General features: G+C 38.8%; 1 protein-coding gene across 2 annotated transcripts; it reads right to left on the bottom strand.

The window, feature by feature from the left end:
• Nucleotides 1-2,159: 2,159 nt before the first annotated feature.
• On the bottom strand, nucleotides 2,160-25,686 carry LOC132767372 (zinc-regulated GTPase metalloprotein activator 1A-like). Of its 2 annotated transcripts, none has more exons than XM_060762247.2 (16): nucleotides 25,472-25,686; nucleotides 23,354-23,518; nucleotides 21,902-21,988; nucleotides 19,106-19,202; nucleotides 17,934-18,025; nucleotides 15,235-15,294; nucleotides 14,976-15,013; nucleotides 11,900-11,946; nucleotides 10,123-10,209; nucleotides 9,787-9,831; nucleotides 7,089-7,145; nucleotides 6,310-6,361; nucleotides 4,949-5,017; nucleotides 4,738-4,803; nucleotides 3,552-3,681; nucleotides 2,160-2,390 (listed from the first exon to the last, which is right to left on the bottom strand). In XM_060762247.2, the coding sequence occupies exons 2-16, from the start codon at nucleotides 23,496-23,498 to the stop codon at nucleotides 2,317-2,319; spliced, it is 1,146 nt and encodes a 381-aa protein (XP_060618230.2). In that variant the 5' UTR covers nucleotides 23,499-23,518; nucleotides 25,472-25,686; the 3' UTR covers nucleotides 2,160-2,316. The 2 variants fall into 2 exon arrangements, with proteins under 2 accessions (XP_060618230.2, XP_060618231.2); XM_060762248.2 differs by having other exon boundaries at nucleotides 25,567-25,686.
• Between the last annotated feature and the right edge of the window lie 331 nt (nucleotides 25,687-26,017).

Raw genomic sequence — 26,017 nt, 5'->3', positions numbered from 1 at the left:
CCTAACAACCGGTACGCTGTTAGGAATTGTGGGAGTTGAAGTCCTAGATAACTGGAGGGAGGGCAATGGGTTAAGGATGGTAAAACATCTGGCGTCCCCTGGGTAACGTCCTTGCAGGCTGCCATTTCTCTCACACCAGAAGCGACTTTCAGTTTTTCAAGTCACTCCTGACACTCTCTATCTATCTTTACTCTTTTTTTATTCTGCCTGTTGAACTGTCTTAATTCTGACTCTCAAGCATTGTAATCATTGTCAGGTCATGTGCTTTTTTATTCAGTAGATTAAAAAACATTCAAGGGAGGCTTTCACTTGGTGTCTCTTGATAATTTAGGGAAAGCTACATCAAACGATATTAAATTGATTTGAACGCAATATATTTTGAGGGAGAGTATATGTGGAATGTAAAAAAAGTTTTATTTTTTTATTATTATTATTTGAAACACAAGATGAGTCCACAGCAAACAAGATCACTCTGCTGGCTGTTTATTGGATCACACATCGGACACTTCCCAAGTGTCTAGGACTGTGTGATGTATCGGAGAATAATGTGTGCAGATCCCAGTAAGACGGCCTTTTGCAGCTGGCAGATGGTAATTTTGTCAGCACAGATTATGTTTAAGTGCAGGCCAAAGTCTTTAGGTACTGCACCTATTATTATTATTGTTAGAAACACAAAAGATGAGTCCACAGCAAACAAGATCACTATGCTGGCTGTTGTATTGAATCACATGTCGGACACTTCCCAAGTGTCTACGACTGTGTGATGTATCATTGAATAATACGTGCAGATCCCAGTAAGGTGGTCTTTTGCAGCTGGTAATTTTGTCAGCGCTGATTGTGTTTAAGGGTAGGCCAAAGTCTTTAGGCACTGCACCCACTACTGGGACCACCTTTACGGGCTTGTGCTAGAGTCTTTGCAATTCGATCTTTAAATCCTCATATCGTGTCAGTTTTTCCAGTTGTTTCTCTTCAATCCTGCTGTCACCTGGGATTGAAACATCAACAATCCATACTTTGTTTTTTAACATGATCAATTGAGGTCAGGAGTATTGTGCTCCAAAACTCTGTCAGTCTCAGTTCGGCAGTCACAGCATAGTTTGACATGTTCATTTTCTGTAACTTTTTCATGCTTGTGATCCCACTAGTTCTTTGTCACAGGCATTTGTGGGACAAGTCCCAATGGATCATCTGAGCAACGGTGTTATGCCTCTGCTTGTAGTCCGTCTGCCTGATCTTCTTGCAGCAGCTGAGGATGTGATCTGTTTCATCTGCTTCCTTGCAGAGTCTACATTTGGGATCTGTCCTCGACTTTTCCGTTATGGCTTTGTTGACATTTGCTCTAATGGCTTGTTCTTGGGCTGCCAGAATCAAGCCCTCCGTCTCCTTTTTCAAAGTTTCATTTGTGAGCCACATCCATATTATTATTATTATTATTATTATTATTATTATTATTTGTTTAAACAAGGAGTTGAAAATTAGAAAAGGAGATTACTTCACAAGAAATGTAAATGTTTTAGGAAAATGATATTATAGGTATTATAATAATAACACAACATTAAATGAAAAGCAGTCCCCTTCTCTTGAGACGTGTGGCTCTTGTGTGTCTTCAAATCCTTTTTAACTTCCCTGCCTTGCACATGTCTTGACAAGATTTATTAAGAGGGGTTTTGAATCCTTTCCTTTGAGGCTTAGAGAGTGTGACCTGGGGCCAAGAGCTCTCTTTGGGTTTTTATTGAGTATGGTTTTAACCCTGGCCTCTTCCTGATCTAGAGTAACCTTTCATACACGCACCATAGACTTGTAGCAGTTTGGCACCTCTTTCGCTGTCAGAACTCTATACTATGGAATCTTAGGATTTGCAGTTTGGTGTGGCAGCAGATGTCTCTGACAGCAGAGTAACTGATTTACTAAAGGAGTGGGGTGAGCTCCCTTCTGTCAGCTCCAGCTTCCCATGCCCATGCATGGGAAGCTGGAGCTGACAGAAGGGAGCTCACCCCACTCCTCAGATTTGATCCACTGATCTTTCGGTCAGCAGTCCTGCCGGCACAAGGGTTTTACCCATTGCGCCACCGGGGGCTCCTTATGATTACAAATATTCTTTCAAATTTCACAATATAACTTCTGAAATTCTCAAACACACATTCCAAGGCATAATGAACTAGTTTATCAAACGTCTTTAATGAAGAAAGACAAGAGATGCTGACTGTGGACAAATTTATATCGAACAGCCAAGCAAAACCAAAAGAGTCCAGAATGTTTTAAAAACTCAGTTGTTTAAAAACGAGGTACTGAACAGATTTTCTTTGGAAGGTGACATCAACCATTCTCCTCTCTCTTTATCACACTTGTTACAAAGACGTCTTGAAGAATATCTTTATCCAGGTTCCTTCCTATGGACAGAACAAGAGGAAAAGGATAACATTATTAATGAATTATGTTATTAAGAATAGCACGTGCTATTGAAAGAAAGACAAATAGACCAGCCAGGTAAAATGGATTAACCAGATGCTCTGCAACCTTGGCAGAAGCCAAGCGCCATACCCTCCTCTTTTAAAATCTCTTCCAGTCTTTTTGGCTTGACCTCAATGGAAGAGGAAAGGGTAAGTGTCTTATTAAAACATGCCTTTTGTTTTGGCAAGTGGGAAGAATAGCAGCATTCACAAAAGAAGGGCAAAACTGTTCCAATCCCTACCCTTCTGTTGTTATATAAAGAATACATGTATATTCATCCAGATTACAAAAGTTTGAACCAGAGAAACATCACAAATAAAGGGGATACTCAGTGTTCCTAAAATACCATATTTAATTCAGTAGATATATCCCAAAATATTATCATAAATTTTAGCACATCTACTGCATCAAAACAATTTTATTGATTATATTACATATAGTTAGAGATTTTATATAAGAGACACGTGTGTGTGTGTGTATGTGTGTATAAATGTGTGTGTGTGTGTGTGTGTGGCCACAGTAGTGCAATGGGTTAAACCCTTGTGCTGCTGAACTGCTGACTTGAAGATTGGCAGTTCATATCTGCAGGACGGGATGAGCTCCTGCTGTTAGCCCCAGCTTCTGCCAACCTAGCAGTTCAAAAACATGCAAATGTCAGTAGATTAATAGGTACCGCCTCAGTGGGAAAGGCAAAAAGATGCTCCATGTAGATATGCTAGCCAAACACCCAGAACAAAGCAGGCTCCTCAGCCTGGAAATGGAGATGAGCACCTCCCCCAGAGCTGGAGATGAGAACTGCCTCCAGAGCCGGAAATGAAAGGTGAAGCCTTTGCCTTTGTTTGTGTATTGAATGTTTGCCTGTGTCTGTTTCTATACTGTAATCCACTCTGAGTCCCCTCAGGGAGAAGGATGGAAAATAAATAAAGTATTATTATTATTATTATTATTATTTTACTGACACAAAACCACAGTATGTCACAGCAACCCAGATCTATATGCTGGATTTCGTATCACAAAATTACAAGTCGAACACTTCCCAAGTGTCTAGGACTGTGTGATTTATTATTATTATTATTATTATTATTATGCATTCCCCTTACCTATGAAAACTAATCTATTCGTTCGTTCATTTCCTTCTGTCCATTTGACAGTGGTTTCTTCTAGATCATATAGCTCATGGACACCTTGAACTATCACCTGATGAGGTTTGTCTTTGATAGAAACAAGTCCCTGGTTTGGAAAAAAAATTAATTAGAAGCTAGAAAATGAGTATTTCTATACATTTAATTTCAGGCATCCAAATACTATATATGCAACACCAAAAAATAAGGGAAGCATTCTACAGTTAGATTTCTTAAATATGGAGATAGCGGCTAAACAAATAGCAAATACAGAAAAGTATTTTGAAGCATTTCAACTTCTTTACAATATAATTTTGAATTATTCAACAGTTGTATTTTAGTCTAGCAACCCTGTTATTACAACAACACCATGTAACAAAATTTGAAAAAAATTATGTTCCTGGTTTGAAAATTTTATTCCCTGTTTAATTGTGTAGTATTTGCTCTGAAAGTAGTTGTTATACAACAGAAACTTCATTTTTCTGGTTCACACAAACTATTTTGAATGGGTTGAGACTTAATTAGATATTTATTGAAAAAATATAGCAAAATGTGTTGCTGGATGTCCTGCATAAACCTTATTCATGTTTTTATGATAGAACCAATTAGAAAATGACATTTATCACGCATGAACAAAAATAGTGTATATTGTTTTTACATTAAAAATGTTGAGGACAATCCTGAGCAAAAAAAGGAGAAATCAATAAATAAAAATAAGTCCATCTCGACATACTAACAATAAAGAACATTATCCAGTGGAAAAGGGACTGTCCTGATGTTATCTTCATGCCATGGAAACCACTGCATTATATCTGCTTTCCACATATTCCACCTCAACTCTAGATTAGCCTACAATATGGCACCTTCTTTTATCAACTCTCTTAGATTATGACTTGTAATATTTGTACAAGAAGGAGCTATGTCACAGCTTATTTCCAGAAAGTCAAGGATTGTTATTGCCCAGAAAGCATGGTAAGGAACCTTGATGCACAGGCTTCAGTATAATAAAGTTAAACTTCTAAGCATGACACTGCATCAACAGTTAATATCCTAATCAACACATTAATTTAGGCTTGGTTGATGTGCATATAAGCTACTTTTTGTGCCCAAGCATAAACCTAAAACAAACAAAGTTTCTGAAATTAAGTAAAAATAAGAACTGAACCTTGAGTCTTATGACTTCCATGGGGTTACCTCTCTTGTCTTTAACATTTTTCTCCCACAGTAGATTCTACAAAGAAAAGATGAATTTTAAAAATACATTAAAATACATTTAAAAAATAAATACCCTCTGGGCGAAAAAGTTAAAACCGTGCTTTCAGGGAGAAAGAACAAATAGTGAGCAGGTCATTGGAGGCAAGATATATAATACTTACTTGAACAAACACGTTTAGGTCTTCTTCAGTTGAACTTCCAGCTACTTCAAATGTTGATGTAACAATACTCTGAAAATACATACGGACATATTTGTATACTTAATTCTTCAACAAAGAGAAGATAAAGCCCAATAAATAAAATGACTGCACAGTATTTCCAACAATGAATATAAAATTAATTAAAATTAATCACCAAGTTTAGTAACTAAAGACAAATGAAGTGTTAGGACATGTAATAAAGATTCTGTCCTGCAAATCCAATCTCCAACACCTTGTGCCAGCTGGAATCCCAGGCAAATATTTACTTATCAATTATTAAGCATACTGTTTATACTGACATAGTTGTATGGAAAAAATTAAGTCAGACATAAATGACTCTCCTTGATGCCTACCTTCATTTATGCTATAAAACAGCTCCATGTGTCTGTGCAATAGAACCAAGAAGGACTTTGTGGAGGCAATTTCAATTATTGCAATGTTACCATTGAATCCTATTCTGACCATTGCTTATTCACACAGCATACAGTACACAGACCTCTTGAAGTGGCAATAATCTCTTTAGACATGTTTCCATATATTATAGATCTGAATTAAATGAATTCTGTTTGGTCTTTGAATCTACTCTTCTAACTGAATAAGTCAACATGTGAACAAATGTTTATTTTTGCCCATAGAGTTATAATCACAAGATACAGCACACAAAATCATATCCAAAATCATTAGAGCAAACAGCGTGAAACAGTAGCTTCACATTTCATGATTGCACAACTCTAGTTACTGAAGAAATGCCACCAGAAGGAAAGGAGTATTCTGCAAAGGGATACACTCTGTTTCCAGCAGTGGAGGAATTAGTTTGGATCAGGGCTCTCTATAAAATAAATGTAGAATACTGAACCAAAAGTATACTTATGTGCTCTTTTTATTCATGTCAGGAGCGACACTCCAGGGCAGAGAGTTCCACTGCTGAACAGCTCTTACAGAAAGGAAGTTCTTCCTAGTGGAATCTCCTTTTCTATAGTTTGAAGCCATTGTTCCGTGTCCTAGTCTCCAGGGCAGCAGAAAACAAGCTTGCTCCCTTCCTCCCTATGACTTCCCCTCACATATTTATACATGGCCATCACATATTTATTTAAATATGTGGATCACACATGAACCTGCCTCCCATGATTACAAACAGAGAGTCATTAAACTTGGCCCATGTAAAATACATCTGAACATAGAAGCAGTAAGTTGATTTAAAGCTTGTCCTGAAACAGTAAATTATGATAGCACTCCATGTGCAAGTGGCAATGAGCACTTTCCTTCCAAATCATGCTTAATGTGGCACTACTGCACAGACAAAAGTGGAAAAAAGCAATTACCTTGTCTAGATGTGGGTGAGGTGCTTCCTCAAGCTGCAGTCTCTGCTGAAAGCTTAGAACAAGTAAAACACATTTAGCATTATGTTATGAAAAATGAGAAAGCACCTATCATTCATACTGTGAAGACAGGATTCCCAAATGCAAAAGCTGTAGGGCAGTAAAACAGATAATGCCAAATGAAAGTGATGGGTCACAACAGGATTAAAGACAGCTCTCTTCCCTCTCCCAATTGGGAGTATTGGTCACTCTTCTACTTGCTGATATGTACCCTCAAGTCATTTCGGATTTTAGGAATCCTAAAGTAAAATCCAGATTATCTGCTTTGGACAGTGTAGACTCATATAATTCAGTTCAAAGGAGATAATGTGGATTATCAGCTTTGATAATCTGATTTATGTGGCAGTGTAGAAGGGGCCCAAGTAGGCTTCATGGCCAAGTGAAGATTCAAGCCCTGGTTTCCCTGGACAAGAGTGATACAAATGTCTCCCTTAACTTCACCAATTAATAGGATTCACCCTTCAGAAGTCAATGTAACTTTGCAGCTGGCTAATCTTTGCAGAATTTATCTCCCTTTCATAATTATCAACAAATATTAATGTTACTTGTGTAAAGGTGTAGACCCCCAGATACTTAGACTATTAATAATTCTGCAATTGCCAAAGCTGGGTATGTAAAAATTACAACAACAGAAGCTGCATTTTAAGACAGCATCCATGCATCTCGTTTGTAACATGCACATAAGAGGTATCAACTCTGCTGAATTATAAGCAAAACCTTACCTTTTCCCTGAAAAGCTATCAAAGGCATGGAGGTCCAAGACATCAGAGATATCAACTCTAAGGGGAAAAAGCATAATAGGATTCATTTTCCTGCTTAAAGCATTTCATAGATGCCAAAGGCTGCAAAGCAAAAAGCACCCCTCTGCAGACCCTGGCGCCCCACCTCCTTAAAGGCCTCTGTTGAGAATTAGGGGAGACAGATGTATCCTAAGCAACACTTGGGGTGATAGACACAGGGTTGAAAAAATAGCTAGAAAAGATATTATTTGGAATTGTTAATCCTGGGTACTGAGCTCTTTTCATGACCAAAATAATAGCATTTTTTATAGAGTGGTTTTAACAGAAGAAGAAAAAGGGAGGAGGAGCAGGAGGTGGAAGAGAAGGAAGAAATCTGTCATACATTCCCAGATCACACAACCTAAAAACAATATATCTCTATATTAATACATCAATTCACCAAAATGTAATGTTTATAATCAGTTTCTAATTTTCTGTACTACAGTAATGCCTATCGCTTGATTGGACATCCATCTTCACAATTCAGTTTTTGCCAGTACATAAAAATTGCATCTTTTTAAATAAAATGTCATACTGGTAGAATAGCTCTGATCAACAATAATAAAAGGCAATAAATTGACAATGCAAGGTACCCCTTTAGCAGAAGTGCATTAAGAAAGAAATTTAGTATTACAGTATTTTAAATTCCAAGCCTCCTTCAAAAGGATTTTAGAAGCTAAGGGTGCCAAACTGCTGAAGTTATTTTAACATATTCCTCCCAATCTGAACAAAAGAAAGAACCACAGAGACAGTAATCCATATAAACTAACATGACAATCACTACAGAGAAGAATTTTCATGCCGCAACTGTTTAGCAGCAGGACATAAAGACTCCAGCATAGAGAGCACTGAAAGCCACATTTCTAATAAGTTATATGAATGGATCTGTTAACAGGATTAAAATATTTGGAAGTCGAGTATTTAGCTGGTGACCTTCACAGAGGAGGAGGAAGAATGCGAAGTAGTAGTAGTAGTAAAAGCGAACAGCATAACCTCCAATACACCACAAAATACACTATGTTGTTTTATTTCATAGTGAATGTTGGATAAAAGGATGAGAACTCCACTACTAGAGCCTTTTGTTATGCTTGCACATATAATGGTAAGGATAAAATTCTTGGAATATTCTGATAATTAGAAAATTCTGACAAGCATGTAGCATAAAGAAATAACAGGTTTCTACCTGCACCATATTTTGGGTATCCCAGTTCATCTAGGTAACAAAACAAAAGCAGTGCTACTCTATAGCATCACAATATGTGGATGGGTTTGCTGGCTTTTGTGCCAGCATTTTATTCATTTCCAAATCAACCTATGTTTGAAAATATTTAATCCAAGCATGAGTGGGAAGCTTGCAAATATTAACATTGGCCATGACGGTTTGAATTGACAGGAATTGAGATTTCAACAATATCTGGAGGGCCAACTAGCGTTGTGCATGTGCATACCTGGTTTCAAGTCCTGTCAACCTATGGAAACCCAATGTATTTCAAGCAGCAATACTCAAGAGGTGGCTTTACCAGTCTCTCAGACCCCTTCCACACTGCCATATAATCCAGGTTATCAAAGAATATAACCTACATTATATGCTTTGAACTGGATTATATGAGTCTATTCTGCCATATAATCCACTTCAAAGCAAATAATCTGGATGTTATATGGAAGTATAGAAGGGGCCTCACTCAACCTGCCTAGCTTCCAAGATCTGATGCCTTTAGGGTATTCGGGCCCTAAAAAATTCTAAAGAACCCCTTCAAACCACTAATAAATTAATTTTAATGTGAACTTGGGCTAGGTCTTAGCATTTAATTATTTTTGAAGGGATGTTTTCCTTCCATTAGGAAAGATTTCTGCTCCCAGAGAGTAGACCAAAAATTATGTATGATATTCACTCCTACACATTTCTGGGTAAGGCATTCATACATTCAAATGTTTGTGGTGGCGTTACTGCCACAGGAAAATATTTTCTCTCTCGGTCCTCCAATACGATTCTGTGGTCAATCTTTAGTGGAGATCCTGCAAATGCCTAAAGAAGTGTTCTCTTAGTCAACTGCTTTAGCAAAATGGTAAACATGAAGAATGAATGCTATGATATATACGTTCACCATGGAAAGTTGAGCTGAAAGTCAATTTAAAATATACTCGGGCTTTTCAATCCAGGTGCAAGATCAGATTCTGCTTTTAGAACATGATTCACAATAATTTGAAGACATCTTTTTTTCTCAAACTGGACTGAAATGCAGCCAAAACAAATTCCTTTTTCATAATGCTTGGAGTACATTCCATTTTGAATTAAATTCTCTTTGTTTTGTCACATGATTCCCTAAAGAATTTAAAAGGAAAGTGTGCACTGGTTGATTCAATGATTCGTATGCTGAACCAGCTATATGCTGAATGATTCGTATGCTGAACCAGCTGAACCAGCTATAATTTTAAGTACACCAGCCAGCAGAGTAGTTGTTTTCTCCCAGTCTCCATAGTTCATGCATCAGGAACAGCCAGGGAAGAAAACAAAGCCCAAAGATACACCCATGGACCATGAGATTGCTTTCTTTGATAAAATACACATCTAAGAGCAATAAAGAACAATCACAATGGGAAGAAAGATAGAAACCTCTATGCTTGCTTTACATCTCATTACCTTGATCGCTGAGTTTCCAAAAGTTTGGCAAGTCCATTGATTGACCTAATAATTTGAGAAAGGTGAGAAAGATAGTAATTACGCATGCCATAGGTTCACCACCACTACACTATATAGACATAGTAAAGCCTGCCTGACACAAAGAAAATATTAAGCTTCCAGCCAATAAATATAGCAGAGCATCTGCCAAACAAAAAAAAAAGTCTTTCTCTTGAGTCCTAACATTTATTTCAGTTATCATGTGATGTGCAATTCAAATTGCTACAAACCATAGAAAGGAAACAGTAAATATTCAAACAAAAATCCAATAGCTGCAAATAACTTATTTATACTCACCTGACAGTTGTTCTCAGTTTTGTCAGTGCTTCTTGTGAAACCAAATCAGTCTTATTGATGATTACAAGATCTGCAAGTGCAATCTGTCTACACAAGAGTGAATTAAACAAATTAAATTTAAGACACTTGGGACATGTTTATGTATTTTGATAGATATAATAATAATAATAATAATAATAATTCATTTTATCTGGCTTTTCTCCTATGGATGAGACTCAAAGTGGCGTACAGTAGCTAAAAAACAGAAATTACAAAAAACACACATTCAACGAGACATCATAAAACAACTAACACAGACACCCAATTACCCAAACTATAAAAAATAAATTAATAACTTACAACAAATACCACTAAATTTCCCTAACCTCCATCCACTGAGGTTATTTGTAAAAACAGCTTTCCTAGATCCTAAGAAGACTCTATTTTCATTAGGCTGTGTTACATTTTTAGGTCCAACAAAGCATTTAAGAGGTAGGTATTTATTACCGGGCGCTAATTGATGGTTGCCTAATATCATTCATCCAGGAAGGCCTGGTTCCATAAGAAGGTTTTAACTTGAGAGCGAAAGGCCAGCAAGGAGGAGCTGATCACACCTCTCTAGGAAGGGAGTTCCAAAGCTACAGGGCCACCACTGCAAAGGCCCTCTCTCTCATTATCACCAATCGTGCTTGTGATGGTGGAGGGAACGAGACAAGGGCCTTTCCCGATGATTTCAGGGTGTGAGTGGGAAGGTAGGAGGAGATACTGTTCCTCAAGTACACTAGGCCTGAACCGTTTAGGGCTTTATAGGTTAAAGCCAGCACCGTGAATGTGCCTGGAAACAAACTGGCATTAATATTTGTAATGGTTTAAACTATTTTAAAAATCAATATTTAATTCTATTTCAGCATTTGTATCCTGTAAGTTTTAAATTCTAAATTGTATTGTTTTTAGCATTGTTAGCCACTTTGAGTCTCCTTTAGGAAATAAGGCAGAATAATAATAATAATAATAATAATAATAATAACAATGTTTTTAAAGTGAATTGTGATAAAACAGTTGATAATTAGAAACATGATCCCAAAAGAGGAAAATGAAATACTTACACTTTCAAATTTTAAAGTAGAAAAAAGAGATTAAATATTTGGGGGATATATCTCATTACTTCAAAACAACTATGAGAAAATTTGGCTAGAAATTAAAACAGATGTATCAAATTATGGAAAGTTTATCTCTTTTGACTAGAATTGTGGTAGAAAAACAAATGTTTTACAAAGGTTTTTATTTTATTTTATTTTGTCTAGTGGCAGAAAGAGATTTCCAGATTTCTCTGGCAAGTAAAGAAAAGCATTGTATGATGGTAAGGAAAGGGGGGCTTGGGAGTTCTTAGTGTCAATTTGCATTGTATGACTGAAGGACTGGATTTTGCTTAGAGATGTGGAAACCCTTGGAACTTCTATTGTGTTTCAGTTATATATTTTTCCCTTCTCTTTCTCTTTTTTCTTCTTTTCTGGAATATATTTTATTTAATTTGACTGCATATTAGACTGTTATGTGTTAAAAGATATCCCCCACCCCACCCCCGGCCTTCTGGAAGTGTTTGTGGAATTGTATGGTATGAATTCTACTCAAATATATTCAGATTTGTTGGTTTCAGGTATCCATAGGGAGTCTTGGAACATATCCCCACATATATGGTGGTTGTATTATACTTGTTTTTTAAAATCAATACTGTACTTTATTACAATATCACACTTGTAATTGTAGAATAATAAAAAAAATGCAGCTGTACTGATACCTAGCTGCTTCATTGATGAGGTCACTGGGTTTTTCTTCTGTCAGATGCTGAAAAAGATTTAAAAAAACATACCATGAGATTTTAGGGCAATAAATACATACTGTACTTCTGTGTACATTACATTGCTGACTAATATTGAAAGCAAACAATGAAACAAGAACCCAGCATCCCATTTAACTGTTTAAATGTTCCAAATGCATATTCCAAATTAAAAGGCAAATAAAAAGGAAAATCTATGTTACAGCCATAAACATGCACAGAAATTGTATAAATCTCATCTTTGAAACTCATAAAAACTGTAGATGGTTTCTCCAAGATTATGGCTGGATCTACATTGCCCTATATCCCAGATCCGATCCCAGATTATCTGCTTTGAACTAGATTATATGAGTCTACACTGCCAGATAATCTGGGATAAGCAGATAATCTGGAATCATATCCTGGAATATAGGGCAGTGTAGATCCAACCTAAAACTTTATTATTTTCTGTGTTCACAGAAATAAACCTCATTAAAATTCAGTGAGGCACTTAAACTGGGATCAGGGATAATAGCATGAGCCCTTGTTACATGTGTCACTTGCCTACCCAAATACAAAAGCTTACAGCACATTGGGGGATCCTTTGCATTTCTGGAGTTGAGAATTTAGGGAGCAGTGCCCTGTGGGAGCCATCTTGGAACCATTTGCAAGGCAGATTAGGAACACATATGGAAAGGCCTTCACTTCTGAAGCAAGTCAACATTCATATCTAGTGTAATTTATATGTCAAGACTAGTATAATAACTTAGGTGCCATTTGGGATTCGCCTCGAAGGGATGTATTTATTTTTCACTTACTCTCTTCAGATGAAGCATATATCATTTATTAAGTGGAGTATGTCTCTATTGAATTTGAATACACATGTGCATGAAAATACTTATTTTAGTAAATAGCAATTGGTAATGTTTCTGACTACATCTTGAAAAAAGATCCATTTCCATAATGTGTATTTTTTTTGTCCTGACTTCTTCAGTCAAAAATTTTTTCTGACTAAATGGTTTGAAGAGCTTGAGCAATAACAGAGGACTAGAAAGGGACACCTTTTTGACCTTTTCTCTGTAACTCCACGTTCATTGATTCTTTTGTATTAAATGCTGTCAAGCTTTGTAGATTTGCAAAGAGCCGCATCCGTGGTTTTGGTTTTGGTCCTCAGACTTGTGACCTGTCATTGCAAGTTGTCCAATCGTTTGCCTTTTGATTAAAACATGAATATTTCAGATTGCCGGATGACAATCCCATTAAAGTGATAGTCCATGATATCAATTACTGCTTCAATTTCAATTTGGCTTGCTAGCCACAGGGCACAATCTCTCAGCTTTACATAGACTATGTTGGATCCACGAAGCGTGACACCCTTAAATTGCTGCCTATTATCCTAGTGTCACTGCTTGCATTGCTTTCAGGATACATTAAATGACAAGCCGAGGCAGAGGTCAAGCTTTGAAAAGCAGAGAAATTGGACAAGTTCACAAATTCTCCACACAAAGAAAAAAAAAGTTATTTATCTAGCACACGACTGAGAAAATTGAAAGCTCCTACCATACTGTTAGCATGTCCAAGTTTGTACATATTTTGTGATTTAATAATGCAGGTGGCACTGAATCCCAGAGATATTGAACACTACACTTCCATTATTTCAAAAAAGATTTACATGTTTTATTTCTTAACTAAAATAAATTTACATTCCCATACAAGTGACTATGAATACATATTAATGTATTCATAACTTCATTCAATAGAACTCCTTTTTGATACTTTGACTTCCAAGCATCAAGATGTGGAACACAGCTAGAAGTTTTAAATATATTTTTTTTTCAGAAATACTAAAAGAAATTTTGTGAAAGCAAAGGTTACTCCATAATTGGCTACTCAGATATGGAAAACTGTTTGCACCATACATTTCATACATTTTTTTCTGACAACTACCACTGGAAATCCAACTGAAAACTCCAGCACCAGTGGCCCTTACAATACACAGGATCCATCTCTGTTCATATATCACCTACCATAATGATTGGCATTCTGCTAGTCATCAGTCAAACAAACAAATAATGATGAAATACTTGGGACTCAAGTGCCTTTCCTCTAGTTAGTATGTTTGTTTGAGAAAACCACAATGATTCAGTATTTATTATTGGGCAGTGCAATGAAGAAATGGAGATCATACTCATTTCAAATTCATTTAAGACAGCGGTTCTCAACCTGCGGGTCCCCAGTTGTTTTGGCCTTCAACTCCCAGAAATCCTAACAACTGGTAAACTGGCTGGGAATTCTGGGAGTTGTAGGCCAAAACACCTGGGAACCCACAGGTTGAGAATCACTAATTTAAGAGGATCCTGAAGACAACCACGTTGTCGAATAGACACTGGTCTGTCCCATACAAAAATTATTAGGGAGATCCTGGACTAAGTGAATGTGCAAATTACTAATAGCATAATTCTCGATAGAATAGTGAAGTGTAGAGACATCACACTGGCAATGAAGATCCACAGTTAAAGCAATGATATTCCCTAAAGTCACCTACGGATGTGAGAGCTGGACCACAGGGAAGGCTGAGCAAAGGAAGATAGATGCTTTTGAACTGTGGTGTTGGAGCAAAATTCTGAGAGTGCCTTGGATCACTACAAGATCCAACCAGTCCATACTTCAGGAAATAAAATCCGACTGCTCATTGGAGGGATGGATATTAGAGGCAAAGATGAAGTACTTTGGCCACATCATGAGAAGAAAGGAAAGTTTAGAGAAGACAAGGCTGCTGGGAAAAATGGAAGGAAAAAGGAAGAGGGGCCAACCAAGGGCAAGATGGATGGATGGCATCCTTGAAGTGACTGGATTGACCTTGAAGAAGCTGGGGGTGGCGACTGCCGACAGGGAGCTCTGGAGTGGGCTGGTCCATGAGGTCATAAAGAGTCGGAAACGACTGAACAAATGAACAACAACAGCAATACTTAACGACATCCATAATTATGTATATAAGAAGTGGAAGAACTACCACACATTTCTTTTATTTCCTCCTTAAAGCTATAAAGTGTTTTACCTGCAATCCATACTTTGCATCAACAACAGATACAATGCCTGTAAAAAAGAAGATTTTCAATAAGATTTGAAGATTGCTCGTACAAAAACTTAACTGCTCTGCCTTGGAAACAAAACACTGACTTCTGAATTTCCATCACTACTTCCTAAATTAGAGAACCAAATAACTCAAATTAAGCCTAATCATTTATGGAACCACTCTCTCTAGCTCTCTCTACCCCCCCCTCCCCACATACACACAAAGTCATTAATTTTCTTACCATCAAGATAAATGTCACTTCCTAGTTCAGCATCAACCCAAAACATGGAAGCAACAGCACCTAGCAAAGAAAACATTAAAAATTGTATTGCTAGATTGAAAAATACTATGAGAACAAGAAAAGAAATTCTAGTAACTGCATTTAGACCTAAACACACAGTGCATTTGCTAATAATGCAAACTATCCAAGGCATATGAAACATGTATTTGACCTGCATTGTCTGTAATAAAAGCTATGACCACTGGCATTGTCATGATGTTGCTACACATTAAACAGCATTATGTGAAGAAGAAGAATACAGGGGACCAGTCTATTTTATGACAAAACTATGCATTGTGATTTTAATATTACGATTGCCATTTGTGAGCTGAGTTAGTTGTCTAGATGAACTACTTCACTTTTGGTTCCTTTGCCCTACATCTAAATTCAAGCACAGGACAATATATGTCTACTTTATTAGAAGTTATATCTATAGAAATCAATGGTCCATATTTTCAGACAGAGACTAGTAGTATTTTAGGAATTCTGGGTTAAGGAAAAGTCTCAAACTGTACACAGTATTATTTTAATCTTGCAGTGGAATTATCAGTTTGAAACAGAAGTAAATTCCTTTTATCACTACCAGTTAAAAAGGGTCAATTTTCAAACAGTAAAAAGAACTAAGTTGTGTTAAGAGTTCACAAAAGTCAGCATCATTAATTTGATTAAACTATGTAACAAAATTAGAAAAAAAATCTGTTTCTGGTTTGAAAGGGTTATTTTCTGTTTAATTGTGTGGCACTTACTTTGAAAGTAGTTGTTATACTACAGAACACGATTATTGTTCCTGTGTTATAAATGTCATTTCCTAATTGGTTCTATCATTAAAAACATGGAAAAAGTTTTATTAAACTTAAAAAAAATGTTTTTGCGGGTGAATATCTCATAGTCTTAACCAATTCGACATAGTGTGTGGAAGCCACAAAAACCAAGTTTACATAGTGTTATCAGACCATGACTCTGGAGTCCAGAGTCCCAATCCAAACTTGGCCGTGGAACCCCCTCTAGATCAGTGGTTCTCAACCTGTGGGTCCCCAGGTGTTTTGGCCTACTACTCCCAGAAATCCCAGTCTGTTTACCAGCTGTTAGGATTTCTGGGAGTTGAAGGTCAAAACATCTGGGGACCCACAGGTTGAGAACCCCTGCTCTAGATGAATTTGAGCAACTCACACTCTCAGTCTTAAAGGAAAGCAATACCAAACCCCTTCTGAACAAATATCTGCCAAGAAAGTCTATGATAAGTTTGCCTTAAGATCGCTATATGTTGGGAAGAACATGAAGGCACACAACAAAAAAATCATAAAATTAACCAATGTATATAAGAGACATCATTTTACTATTGTTTATAATGGTAGTTCTGCACCCCCAGATTCTAGTGTCCAAAGGAGTATCCTGGAACAAAACCACAGCAGATACCAAGGGCTCACTGTAACATTTTCAACTGGGAATAATGAAATTAATAAAGATTTGATGAGATATTATGTTTTGAAAAGTAATAAATGAAAATGTTTTTTGTCACAAGCTGATTTAATATGTACATATGCCACAGCATTAAGGATGAGAGGACCTGACAGCAACTAAAGCATTTGATTTTTAAAAACTCACAAATCTATTTGATGTCGGGTTGTCTTAAAAAATGAAGCTCACAGGCAAAAACAATGAAAGCTGAAACCATTCCAAAGTCAGAAGCTGTCCACCTGAACTGACAAGATGTGATCTCCCAAGCATCACTAGATGTCAAGACTAAAATACCTGTCAGCTGTTTACAGTGATTACTCATGCAAGATATAGCAAGGGCCACAAAATCTAATAGTTTCCAGTTATCTATTGATTTTTCCCCCTCAAATGCCTTAATAGTTTTTCAACTTAACCGAAATAGGATTTGTGTACAACAGGAACTGATTCAATGTCCTTTCTTTTAAGAAAATTACTTTACCATGACAATTATTTAGCTTTAAACTGGAGAGTGTCAGTCTCCTTAACAAGAAGCAACTGAATTGCCAAAAGGAATTCTTTTCATCTTCTAGTACAAACTTCTAGCAGTACTTTTCAATTAAAAGCATTTACATAATATTTTAGACAGATGTTTACTCACTATAAACAATGTGAGTTTTTGCAACATAGATTTTTTGCTGGACTGGCAAAACAGAAGCATGTCCCCATATCTTTATCATAATACAAATATTACAATGTCATGTATTTGATTTTGCTGAAACCCTCAGCAAAAAATGTCAATTACGGTTCAACAAATGTATCTGCAGGCCCTTCAACATAGCCATATAACCCAGAATATCAAGGCAGAAAATCCCACAATATCTGCTTTGAAGGGGATTATCTGTCCACACTGCCATATATTCCAGTTCAAAGCAGATAAAGTGGGATTTTATTCAGCTGTGTGGAAAGGGACTGACTTAATGGGAGTTTAAGATTGAGGAGTCATGTTTATGATTTCTCATGATATACTTCTATTTGTTCTTTGCGGCAAAAACACTGTTTCATGCCCCCCGAAAGACTTAACAGGAGAGAATACTTCTGGAACATGGCCAGACAGCCCAGTAAACTCACAGTCAGTGATTCATGAAAGCCTTCGACAACATATTGAAACAATTCAGTTTTACCATCCATTTCTTATTCCATCTCCTTCCCCAAAACATATCTACCTGGATCTGCCAATCCTGTTGTCTCTAGCAAAATGTAATCGAATTTGCCCTTCTTCTGCATTAGATTTTCAATAGCCTTCAATCCATTATCCCTGTATGAAAAAGTTACAGCACCTTAAATGAACCAGAATACTTTTATTCACTTTCAAGTAAATAGAATATTAAGGATATTTGGTTTTGTAATGATTGAATACTGAAATTCTTCTTAACACAACCAGTTCCTGCAACACGAAACCTATTGCAAGATAATCAGACAGAAGAGTGAACTTGTGTGAGAACACACACATTACTGTAAAAATTCATGTAAAAATGTAAAAATGTAAATATCATACAAAAGCTGACTGGCACAACCTGGGGATCACAACCAGACACAGTGAAGACATCTGCCCTTGTGCTGTGCTACTCTGCTGCTGAGTATGCATGCCCAGTGTGGAACACATCTCACCACACTAAAACAGTAGATGTAGCTCTTAATGAGACATGCCGCATTATCACGGGGTGTCTGCGCCCTACACCACTGGAGAAATTACACTGTCTAGCCGGTATTGCACCATCTGACATCCGCCGGGAAGTAGCAGCCAATAGTCAAAGGACCAAGGCAGTGACATCTCCAGCTCATCCCTTGTTTGGGTATCAGTCAGCACGTCAATGACTTAAATCAATAAATAGTTTTCTAAGATCTACAGAGCCACTCACTGGAACATCGCAGCAAGCGAGAGTCCAAAAGTGGCAGGCTCAAACCCAGAACCTCAACCAATGGCTGATACCAAATGAGAGACTCCCCCTAGGCACATAGAAAACTGGGCGACTTGGAAGGCGCTGAACAGACTGCGCTCTGGCACCACGAGATGCAGAGCCAACCTTAAGAAATGGGGCTGCAAAGTGGAATCCACGACATGTGAGTGTGGAGAAGAGCAAACCACTGACAACCTGCTGCAATGCAACCTGAGCCCTGCTACATGCACAATGGAGGACCTTCTTGCGGCAACACCAGAGGCACTCCAAGTGGCCAGATACTGGTCAAAGGAAATTTGATCAACTACCAAGCTTGCACATTTTGTATCTTGTCTGTTTGTTTGTTTTGTTCTGTTAGAAATGTAATACAATGGTCTGGTTGCCCCTGACATGATAGATAAAATAATGTAAAAAGTGCCAATTAAAAAAATCCTTACTTTACAGAACAGCATAGACAACCATTTCTGAGCTCCAGCCATTCTTCATACAGTTCTCCGCCATCACTTACAGCCAATGATTTCTCCAAGGCACTTCCTGAGGAATGCAGAGTACAAGACAAAGTACCGTATGTCTATCTATCTATACATATAATAAAGAAGAGTGTTTGTTTGTATAGGACAGAGGGCGGACAGAGGGTGGAAGGTGTATGTGGCAGCGTTCTGATTGGCTGCCGCTGTGGTGCTATTTGCATATGGTCTCTGATTGGCCAGCTTCAATAGGAGCCCCTGGTGGAGAAGAGGGTTCATGGCAGAAACGGGGCATGACAGAAGGAAATTTTCATATGGTCTCTGATTGGCCAGCCTCAAATCCAACATTCCGAGATGAGAAAGAGAGGAAAGGAAAGGCCGGGGCCTGGGTCAGAACACTCCCAATACAGACCGAAATAGGCACACAGAGCCCCCATCACCCACTCTACATCCTACTGCAGTTTGGAGGACTATGAACCATGGATGATGGGACTTGCAGTACCACCACTCACATTCTGAGACCGCTGTTAACCTTATCCAATGACTGATCAGGACCAAACTTCGCACAGAGACCTCTCATGACCCACTTTACGTCCTGGTGTGGTTTGGCCGGGGATGGACCGTGGATTATGGGACTTGCACTACCATTGCTCAGTTCTTCAGACCACTGCAACCCTCATCCAATTACCAATAAATACCAAATTTGGCACACTGAGTCTCCATGACACACTCTACATCCAGGTGCAGTTTGAAGGAGGATGCACCATGGATGATGGGACTTGCAATACCTGCACTCCCTTCCTAAGACCATTATAACTGCCAACAATGATGGATCAGGACCACAATTTACACAGAGAGCCCGCATAACTCACTCTACATCCTGGTGCGGTTTGGAAGAATTTGACAATGGATGATGGGACTTGCAGTCACTTCACTCACTTCCTGAGACCACTGAGACCCTCGCCAATGACTAATCAAGACTAAACTTGGCACATGGAGCTTCAATGACCCACTCTACATCCTGGAGCAGTTTGGAGGATGACAGACCATGGATGATGGGACTTCAAGTACCTCCACTACCCAAGACTGCTGCAAAACTCATCTAATGACCAATCAAGACCAAAGTTGGCAAACAGAGCCCCCATGACCCACTCTACATCCTGCTGCAGTTTTGGAGAAGGGTGGACAATGGATGAGGGAACTTCCAGTACCTTCACTCACATTCTAAGACCTCTGCAAACCTCATCCAATGACGGATCAAGACCAAACTTGGCACATAGACCTCTCATGACCCACTTTACGTCCTGGTGTTATTTGGAAAACTTTGGAGATGGATGATGGGACTTGCAGTACCTTTGCTCACTTCCTGAGACCACTGAGACCCTCGCCAATGACTAATCAAGACTAAACTTGGCACATGGAGCTCCAATGACCCACTCTACATCCTGCTGCAGTTTGGAGGAGGACAGACCATGGATGATGGGACTTCAAGTACCTCCACTCCCTTCCAAAGATTGCTGCAACCCTCTTCTAATGACCAATCAAGACCACACTTGGCACACAGAGCCCCCATGCTCCACTCTACATCCTGCTGCAGTTTGAAAGGGGATGGATGATGGGACTTGCAATACCTTCACTCACTTACTGACACCACTGCCACCCTCATCTAATGACTGATAAAGACCAAACTTGGCACACAGAGCCCCCATGACCCACTCTATATCCTGCTGCTGTTTGTAGGAGGATGGGCCATGGATGATGGGACTTCAAGTACCTTCACTCACTTCCTGAAAATAATGCAGCCGTTATCCAAAGACCAATAAAGACCAAACTTGGCATACAGAACCACCATTACCCACTTTCTCTAATAACCCGGGCAACGCCGGGTCCCCAAGCTAGTCACTGAATAAAATGAAAATTCTCTAAAAGGGAGATGTCGGTATCAAAGTGGTTATTCCCAGAAGCCTGAAGTCCAAAACATGCCCACTTATACTAAGAAAAAATACACTCTTCTCAATATTAAGATTGCATTCCAAAACTTTCTCAGGCTTTTTCCCCCACTGTTCTCCTTTTTTTTCTGGCCCAGCCAACAGTTGTGTATGTATAGCATATGGCTTCCCAGATGTGGATGCAGATGTTGAGGCATGGTGGAAGTTGCAGTCTAACCACAGCAGAAGGAATGCATATTTTCCACACTTGTCCTATAGGAAAGAGTAGAAATGCCAATGTGATTCCTAATGAGATATCATGGGTCAGCAAGGGTAGATGTTTCTAAGCCCCAAATTATGTTTTCTATAATTTAAGAGGCTAACAATAGCTTCCCACCTTAGAGGATGTGAGTGCAAGAAATGTTTCAAGAACATTCATAGATTTAGGTTGGCATCCTGTTCAGCACTTAAATGACAAAACATGATCTTGTAATGTTTGGATTTCACATTTGTTAATCCAGTGTAGAAGGGGTCTCTCTCGATTGTAGAGCACTTTGAGAAAAACAGGTGTAGCAAGTCTCCAGGGGTCTGGTGTCCAGCTGCTATTTCTCAGTGCACCCCATAAGCAGAGTAACACTGCAGACATTACTTCTCAGCACCCTAGAAACAGTCTGGCTGGGGTGCTATCTCACCAAAAAGCTAAATTTTGTGGCGCAGGCATCATCAGATGTAGCTACAATTACAGAGCTCTGTTGTCATAGTTATGTCTGACATTGCAGGGGCTTGGCTGTAAGAAATAACATAGACAGGACCTAACAGGGGAAAAAGTATTACATACCTTCACCAAACTCATTTAGAATAACTGCTATTCTTTTATTATGTTGTTCTGTCAAAATATAATTAAGAAGAGTAGTTTTCCCAGCACCTAAAAAAGCAAAAGGCATTTTATTATATAAAAAGAAAAACTCAAAAGAAAAAAAGTTAAATTTTAGAGACCAAAACATGACTCCAAAAATACTTTAAAGAAACTGGTGACCAATGGCTATAAATGATTTTCAGGCAATGAATATAACACTTTTTATATGGAACTCAGAAGTGACACATGCCCACTGCTGGCACCGGCAAAGGCAGGTCCTCCCAGTTCTGAGGTGGCTGTCCCAGATAATCTGCTGCTACTACTACTAATAAAAACAATTATTTCTATGCCACCATCATCTCCCCAAAGGGACTTGTGGCAGCTAACATAGAGCGAAGTGCCGCATATAAACAATACACAGATCTAAAAATGATAAAACCATGAACTTACAATCACGCACACACATAATTACATTATAACAAACTGAAAATCATTACATGCAGTCACAGTTGCGGTTAAAACAGGCTGTTTTCAATTGACACACACGCAGTGCCAAAGTGACACCAGTGATGGCTGTTAAAGGCTCCTCCCTAAACTACAAACCCCAGAATTCTGCAGGAGGCAGAAACCGGATTAATTCTCTAGTGTGATGAAGTAGCAGGAGTAAGTCCTTGGACTAACCCTTAAAAATCTATGTAAGATCAAAGGCTTGTTTTAAAAGCCATGTATTAAACTGGATTGGAAGGCTTGAAGCCAGGGGGCTAGCCTAATCTCTCTAGGGAGGGCATTTCAGAGCCGGGGGCCACCACTGAGAAGGCCCTCTCTCTTGTCCCCACCAACTGTATTTGGGACAGTGGTGGGACCGAGAGAAGGGCCTCCCCGGCAGATCTCAAGAGTCCACGATGGCTCATAGAAAGAGTTCTGGTCTCGAAGATAGGTTGGATAGGTAGGTAATAACCTGCACTTTGAATTGGGCCCGGAAACTTATTGGAAGCCAGTGGAGCTGCTTTAATAGGGGTGTTGTATGCTCCTTGAAGTTAGCCCCAGTTAGCAACCTGGCTGTCAGTCTTTGCACAAATTGCCACTTCCGAGCCATCTTCAAAGGCAGCCCCACATAGAATGCATGACAGTAATCTAATCTGGATGTAACTAAGGTGTCAATTTCTCAGTTCAACTCAAGGTCTGATTAATTTGAGATCCAGATTTAGTTAGGAGATTGGCACAAAATATTCTGCAAAGATTTAAATGTAAAACTCAGTTTTTGCTATGTGTTACTGTACATAGAATACACAAAACATGTACAAGAGAGAAAACATGATTCTTTTGATGTAAGATCACTTTACATTAAAAAAACTGAAAACTGAATATAACAGTGGAAAGGTTTACTGTGATGTAGACTAGTGACAACTCATTCTGCAATATATTTCTTGTTACCTAAGTATCCTGTGATAATAGTGACAGGTATCTTTGCAGTGTTGCTAGACAAAATGTCTCCTTCCACACTGTCCTTAATTTCTGGAGCTTTTATTGGAACCAATTCAGGACAATCATCTTCTTCCTCGATAGAAGAATCTCCCATCTCTCAGTTTCTATAATCAACTGCCAAACAAAAGACAGCAAGTAAGAAATGGTGTATTTAAATATAGGGAACCACAACTAAAATGGGTCAAAAAAGACCCTAAAAGCCAAACTCTTCACAAGCACATTTGGGATAGCATCCTGCTGATTAGTCCTAACTACAGGAGAGCCATTCAATCAGTTGTTGGATGGTGAATCAATAGGTCCTCCTAATGTATGGTTTCTGCACCCACAGATTCCGCTATCCACAGCTTGAATATATAGAGGGGGGCGAGGAGAGGGGGGGGGAGATACTGGCTGTTAGGAATTGTTAAAGTCCAAAACACTTGGAGGGTCAAAGTTTGTCCCATGCCTGCTGCAGATGCACCACAACAGAAAGATATTGGTAGCATCAATGTTCATAGATTAAATCTTACTTCCTCAGAAGCAAGCCTTTTACTAGCTACTAGATTTAGCCACCCGTCATGGAATATTCCCGCAGGGCTCAAAACCTGCTCTCCAAGTGCAGAAAGCAACATCCGGAGGTCTGGAAGTCAATGCTTGGTTTGTAACTTTCCAACAGATGCTTTTTACTATGAACAGCTGCTTGACAAGCATCATTTCTGCAAGGCCAGCATTACCCAACAAAATGCTATAGGATTAGAAAAGAAAGCAAAGGTTTAAGTACATCTTAAAGTAGCTCACTCAAAAGTGGTGTCATATGCTTATTGTTTAAATTGTCCATTTTGCTTTATTTTATTTTGTATTTTATATTGATTTGTCATGTTATTTACCTGTTTTATTGTATTGTATTTTGCTTATATTAGTCATTGCATTTATTTATGTTGTAAGCTGCAGCGAATCCTTTTGGGGAGAGGGAGCAGGATATAAACAAAGTACTATTATTATTATTATTTGAATCACAACAAGATTGGTACACAACAAACAAGACCACTATGCTGGCTGTTGTATTGGATCACATGTCAGATACTTCCCAAGTGTCTAGGACTGTGTGATGTATCGGCAAATAATGTGTGCAGATCAGAGTAGGGCCAATTGTGTTTAAGTGCAGGCCAAGGTCTTTAGGCACTGCACCCAGTGTGCCAATCACTGCTGGGACCACCTTGACTGGCTTGTGCCAAAGTCTTTGCAGTTCGATCTTTAAATCCTTGTATCATGTCAGCTTTTCCAGTTGTTTCTCTTCAATCCTGCTGTTGCCTGGGATTGCAACATCTACGAGCCATACTTGGTTTTTAGCACGATCATGAGGTCAGGAGTATTGTGCTCCAAAACTCTGTCAGTCTGAATTCAGAAGTCCCAGAGTAGTTTGATGTGTTCATTTTCTGTATTATTATTTTCTGTATTATTTGAAACACAAGGTGAGTCCACAGTAGACAAGCTCACTCTGCTAGCTGTTGTATTAGATCACACATCGGACACTTCCCAAGTGTCTAGGACTGTGTGACGTATCTGCGAATAATGCGTACAGATCCCAGTAAGGTGGCCTTCTGCAGCTGGCAGATGATAATTTTGTCAGCACCGATTGTCTTTAAGTGCAAGCCAAGGTCTTTAGGCACTGCACCCAGTGTGCCGATCACCACTGGGACCACCTTTACTGGCTTGTCCCAGAGTCTTTGCAGCTCGATCTTTAAATCCTCATTTTAAAAATTATTATTATTATTATTATTATTATTATTATTTTATGTGCTCCCCCATTGACTTCAACTAGGGGTGGCAATTGCAAAGACATTCCACTGCACTGCCGTCATCCCAAGGCAGGTGAATTTCAGAAGGATGCAATTTGGCACGACTTTGATTGCTATGAAATCACAGGAGTTATAGTTTTACAAGGTCTTGAGCCTTTTCCACTTAAGAGAGGCTGGTGCCTCCCCAAACTACAGCTCCCAAGATTCCTACAGCACTGGATTCAAGTGGTGTCAAAACTGCATTCATTCTGCAGTGTAGAAAGGCACCCCTAGGCAGCCCCTCTGGTACCTCTTCTTGTTTCCTTCCCCTTTAAATCCGGGAACGTTCTAATTCCAAAGGGCACGCGCACTCTCTTTCCCCTCTCCAGATTTCAGCCCACTCGCCTCCGTCCGCCGCCGGGTTCACCATGCAAGGGGATTATTTTCTTCTGTTTGGGAGCGACCATCAACCCGCCTCCTTCTCTCTCTCTCTCTCTCTCTCGCTCGTCGCCTTTAAGGGCGTCACTGCAGACGTCAGAGTCCGGAAATCATCAGGAGGAGGCGCCTATCCAGGAGGCTTCTCAGCCGCTTCTGTTTACAAGTGGAGGAAAAGAGTCAGACTACATGTATGCCGCAGAATGAATGCACTTTGATGTAGCTTTTACTGCCAATGCACATTTCTATGAAATCCTGGGATTAGTAGTTTTACAAGGTCTTCAGCCATCTTTGCCAAAGAGTGCCGGTACTTCACCAAACTGCAACTCCCAGGAACCCATAGTATTGAGTATTATCATAGTCATATAGTCCAGTTCATTGAGCCCCCGGTGACACAGTGGGTTAAAGCACTGAGCTTGTT

Source organism: Anolis sagrei, chromosome 2 (assembly GCF_037176765.1).
Source record: "Anolis sagrei isolate rAnoSag1 chromosome 2, rAnoSag1.mat, whole genome shotgun sequence".
Lineage (NCBI taxonomy): Eukaryota > Metazoa > Chordata > Lepidosauria > Squamata > Dactyloidae > Anolis > Anolis sagrei.
The sequence above is the reverse complement of the archived record's forward strand: the minus strand, read 5'-3'. Positions and strand labels throughout refer to the sequence as shown.

Coding starts and splice junctions, on each gene's coding strand:
- LOC132767372 (XM_060762247.2), bottom strand. CDS start 23,498: ATGGGAGATTCTTCTATCGAGGAAGAAGATGATTGTCCTGAATTGGTT. Junction 15,295..17,933: donor AACAGGATTGGCAGATCCAG/GTAGATATGTTT, acceptor TTTCTTTGCTAG/GTGCTGTTGCTTCCATGTTT. Junction 2,391..3,551: donor GAATAGATTAGTTTTCATAG/GTAAGGGGAATG, acceptor TTCTGTCCATAG/GAAGGAACCTGGATAAAGAT.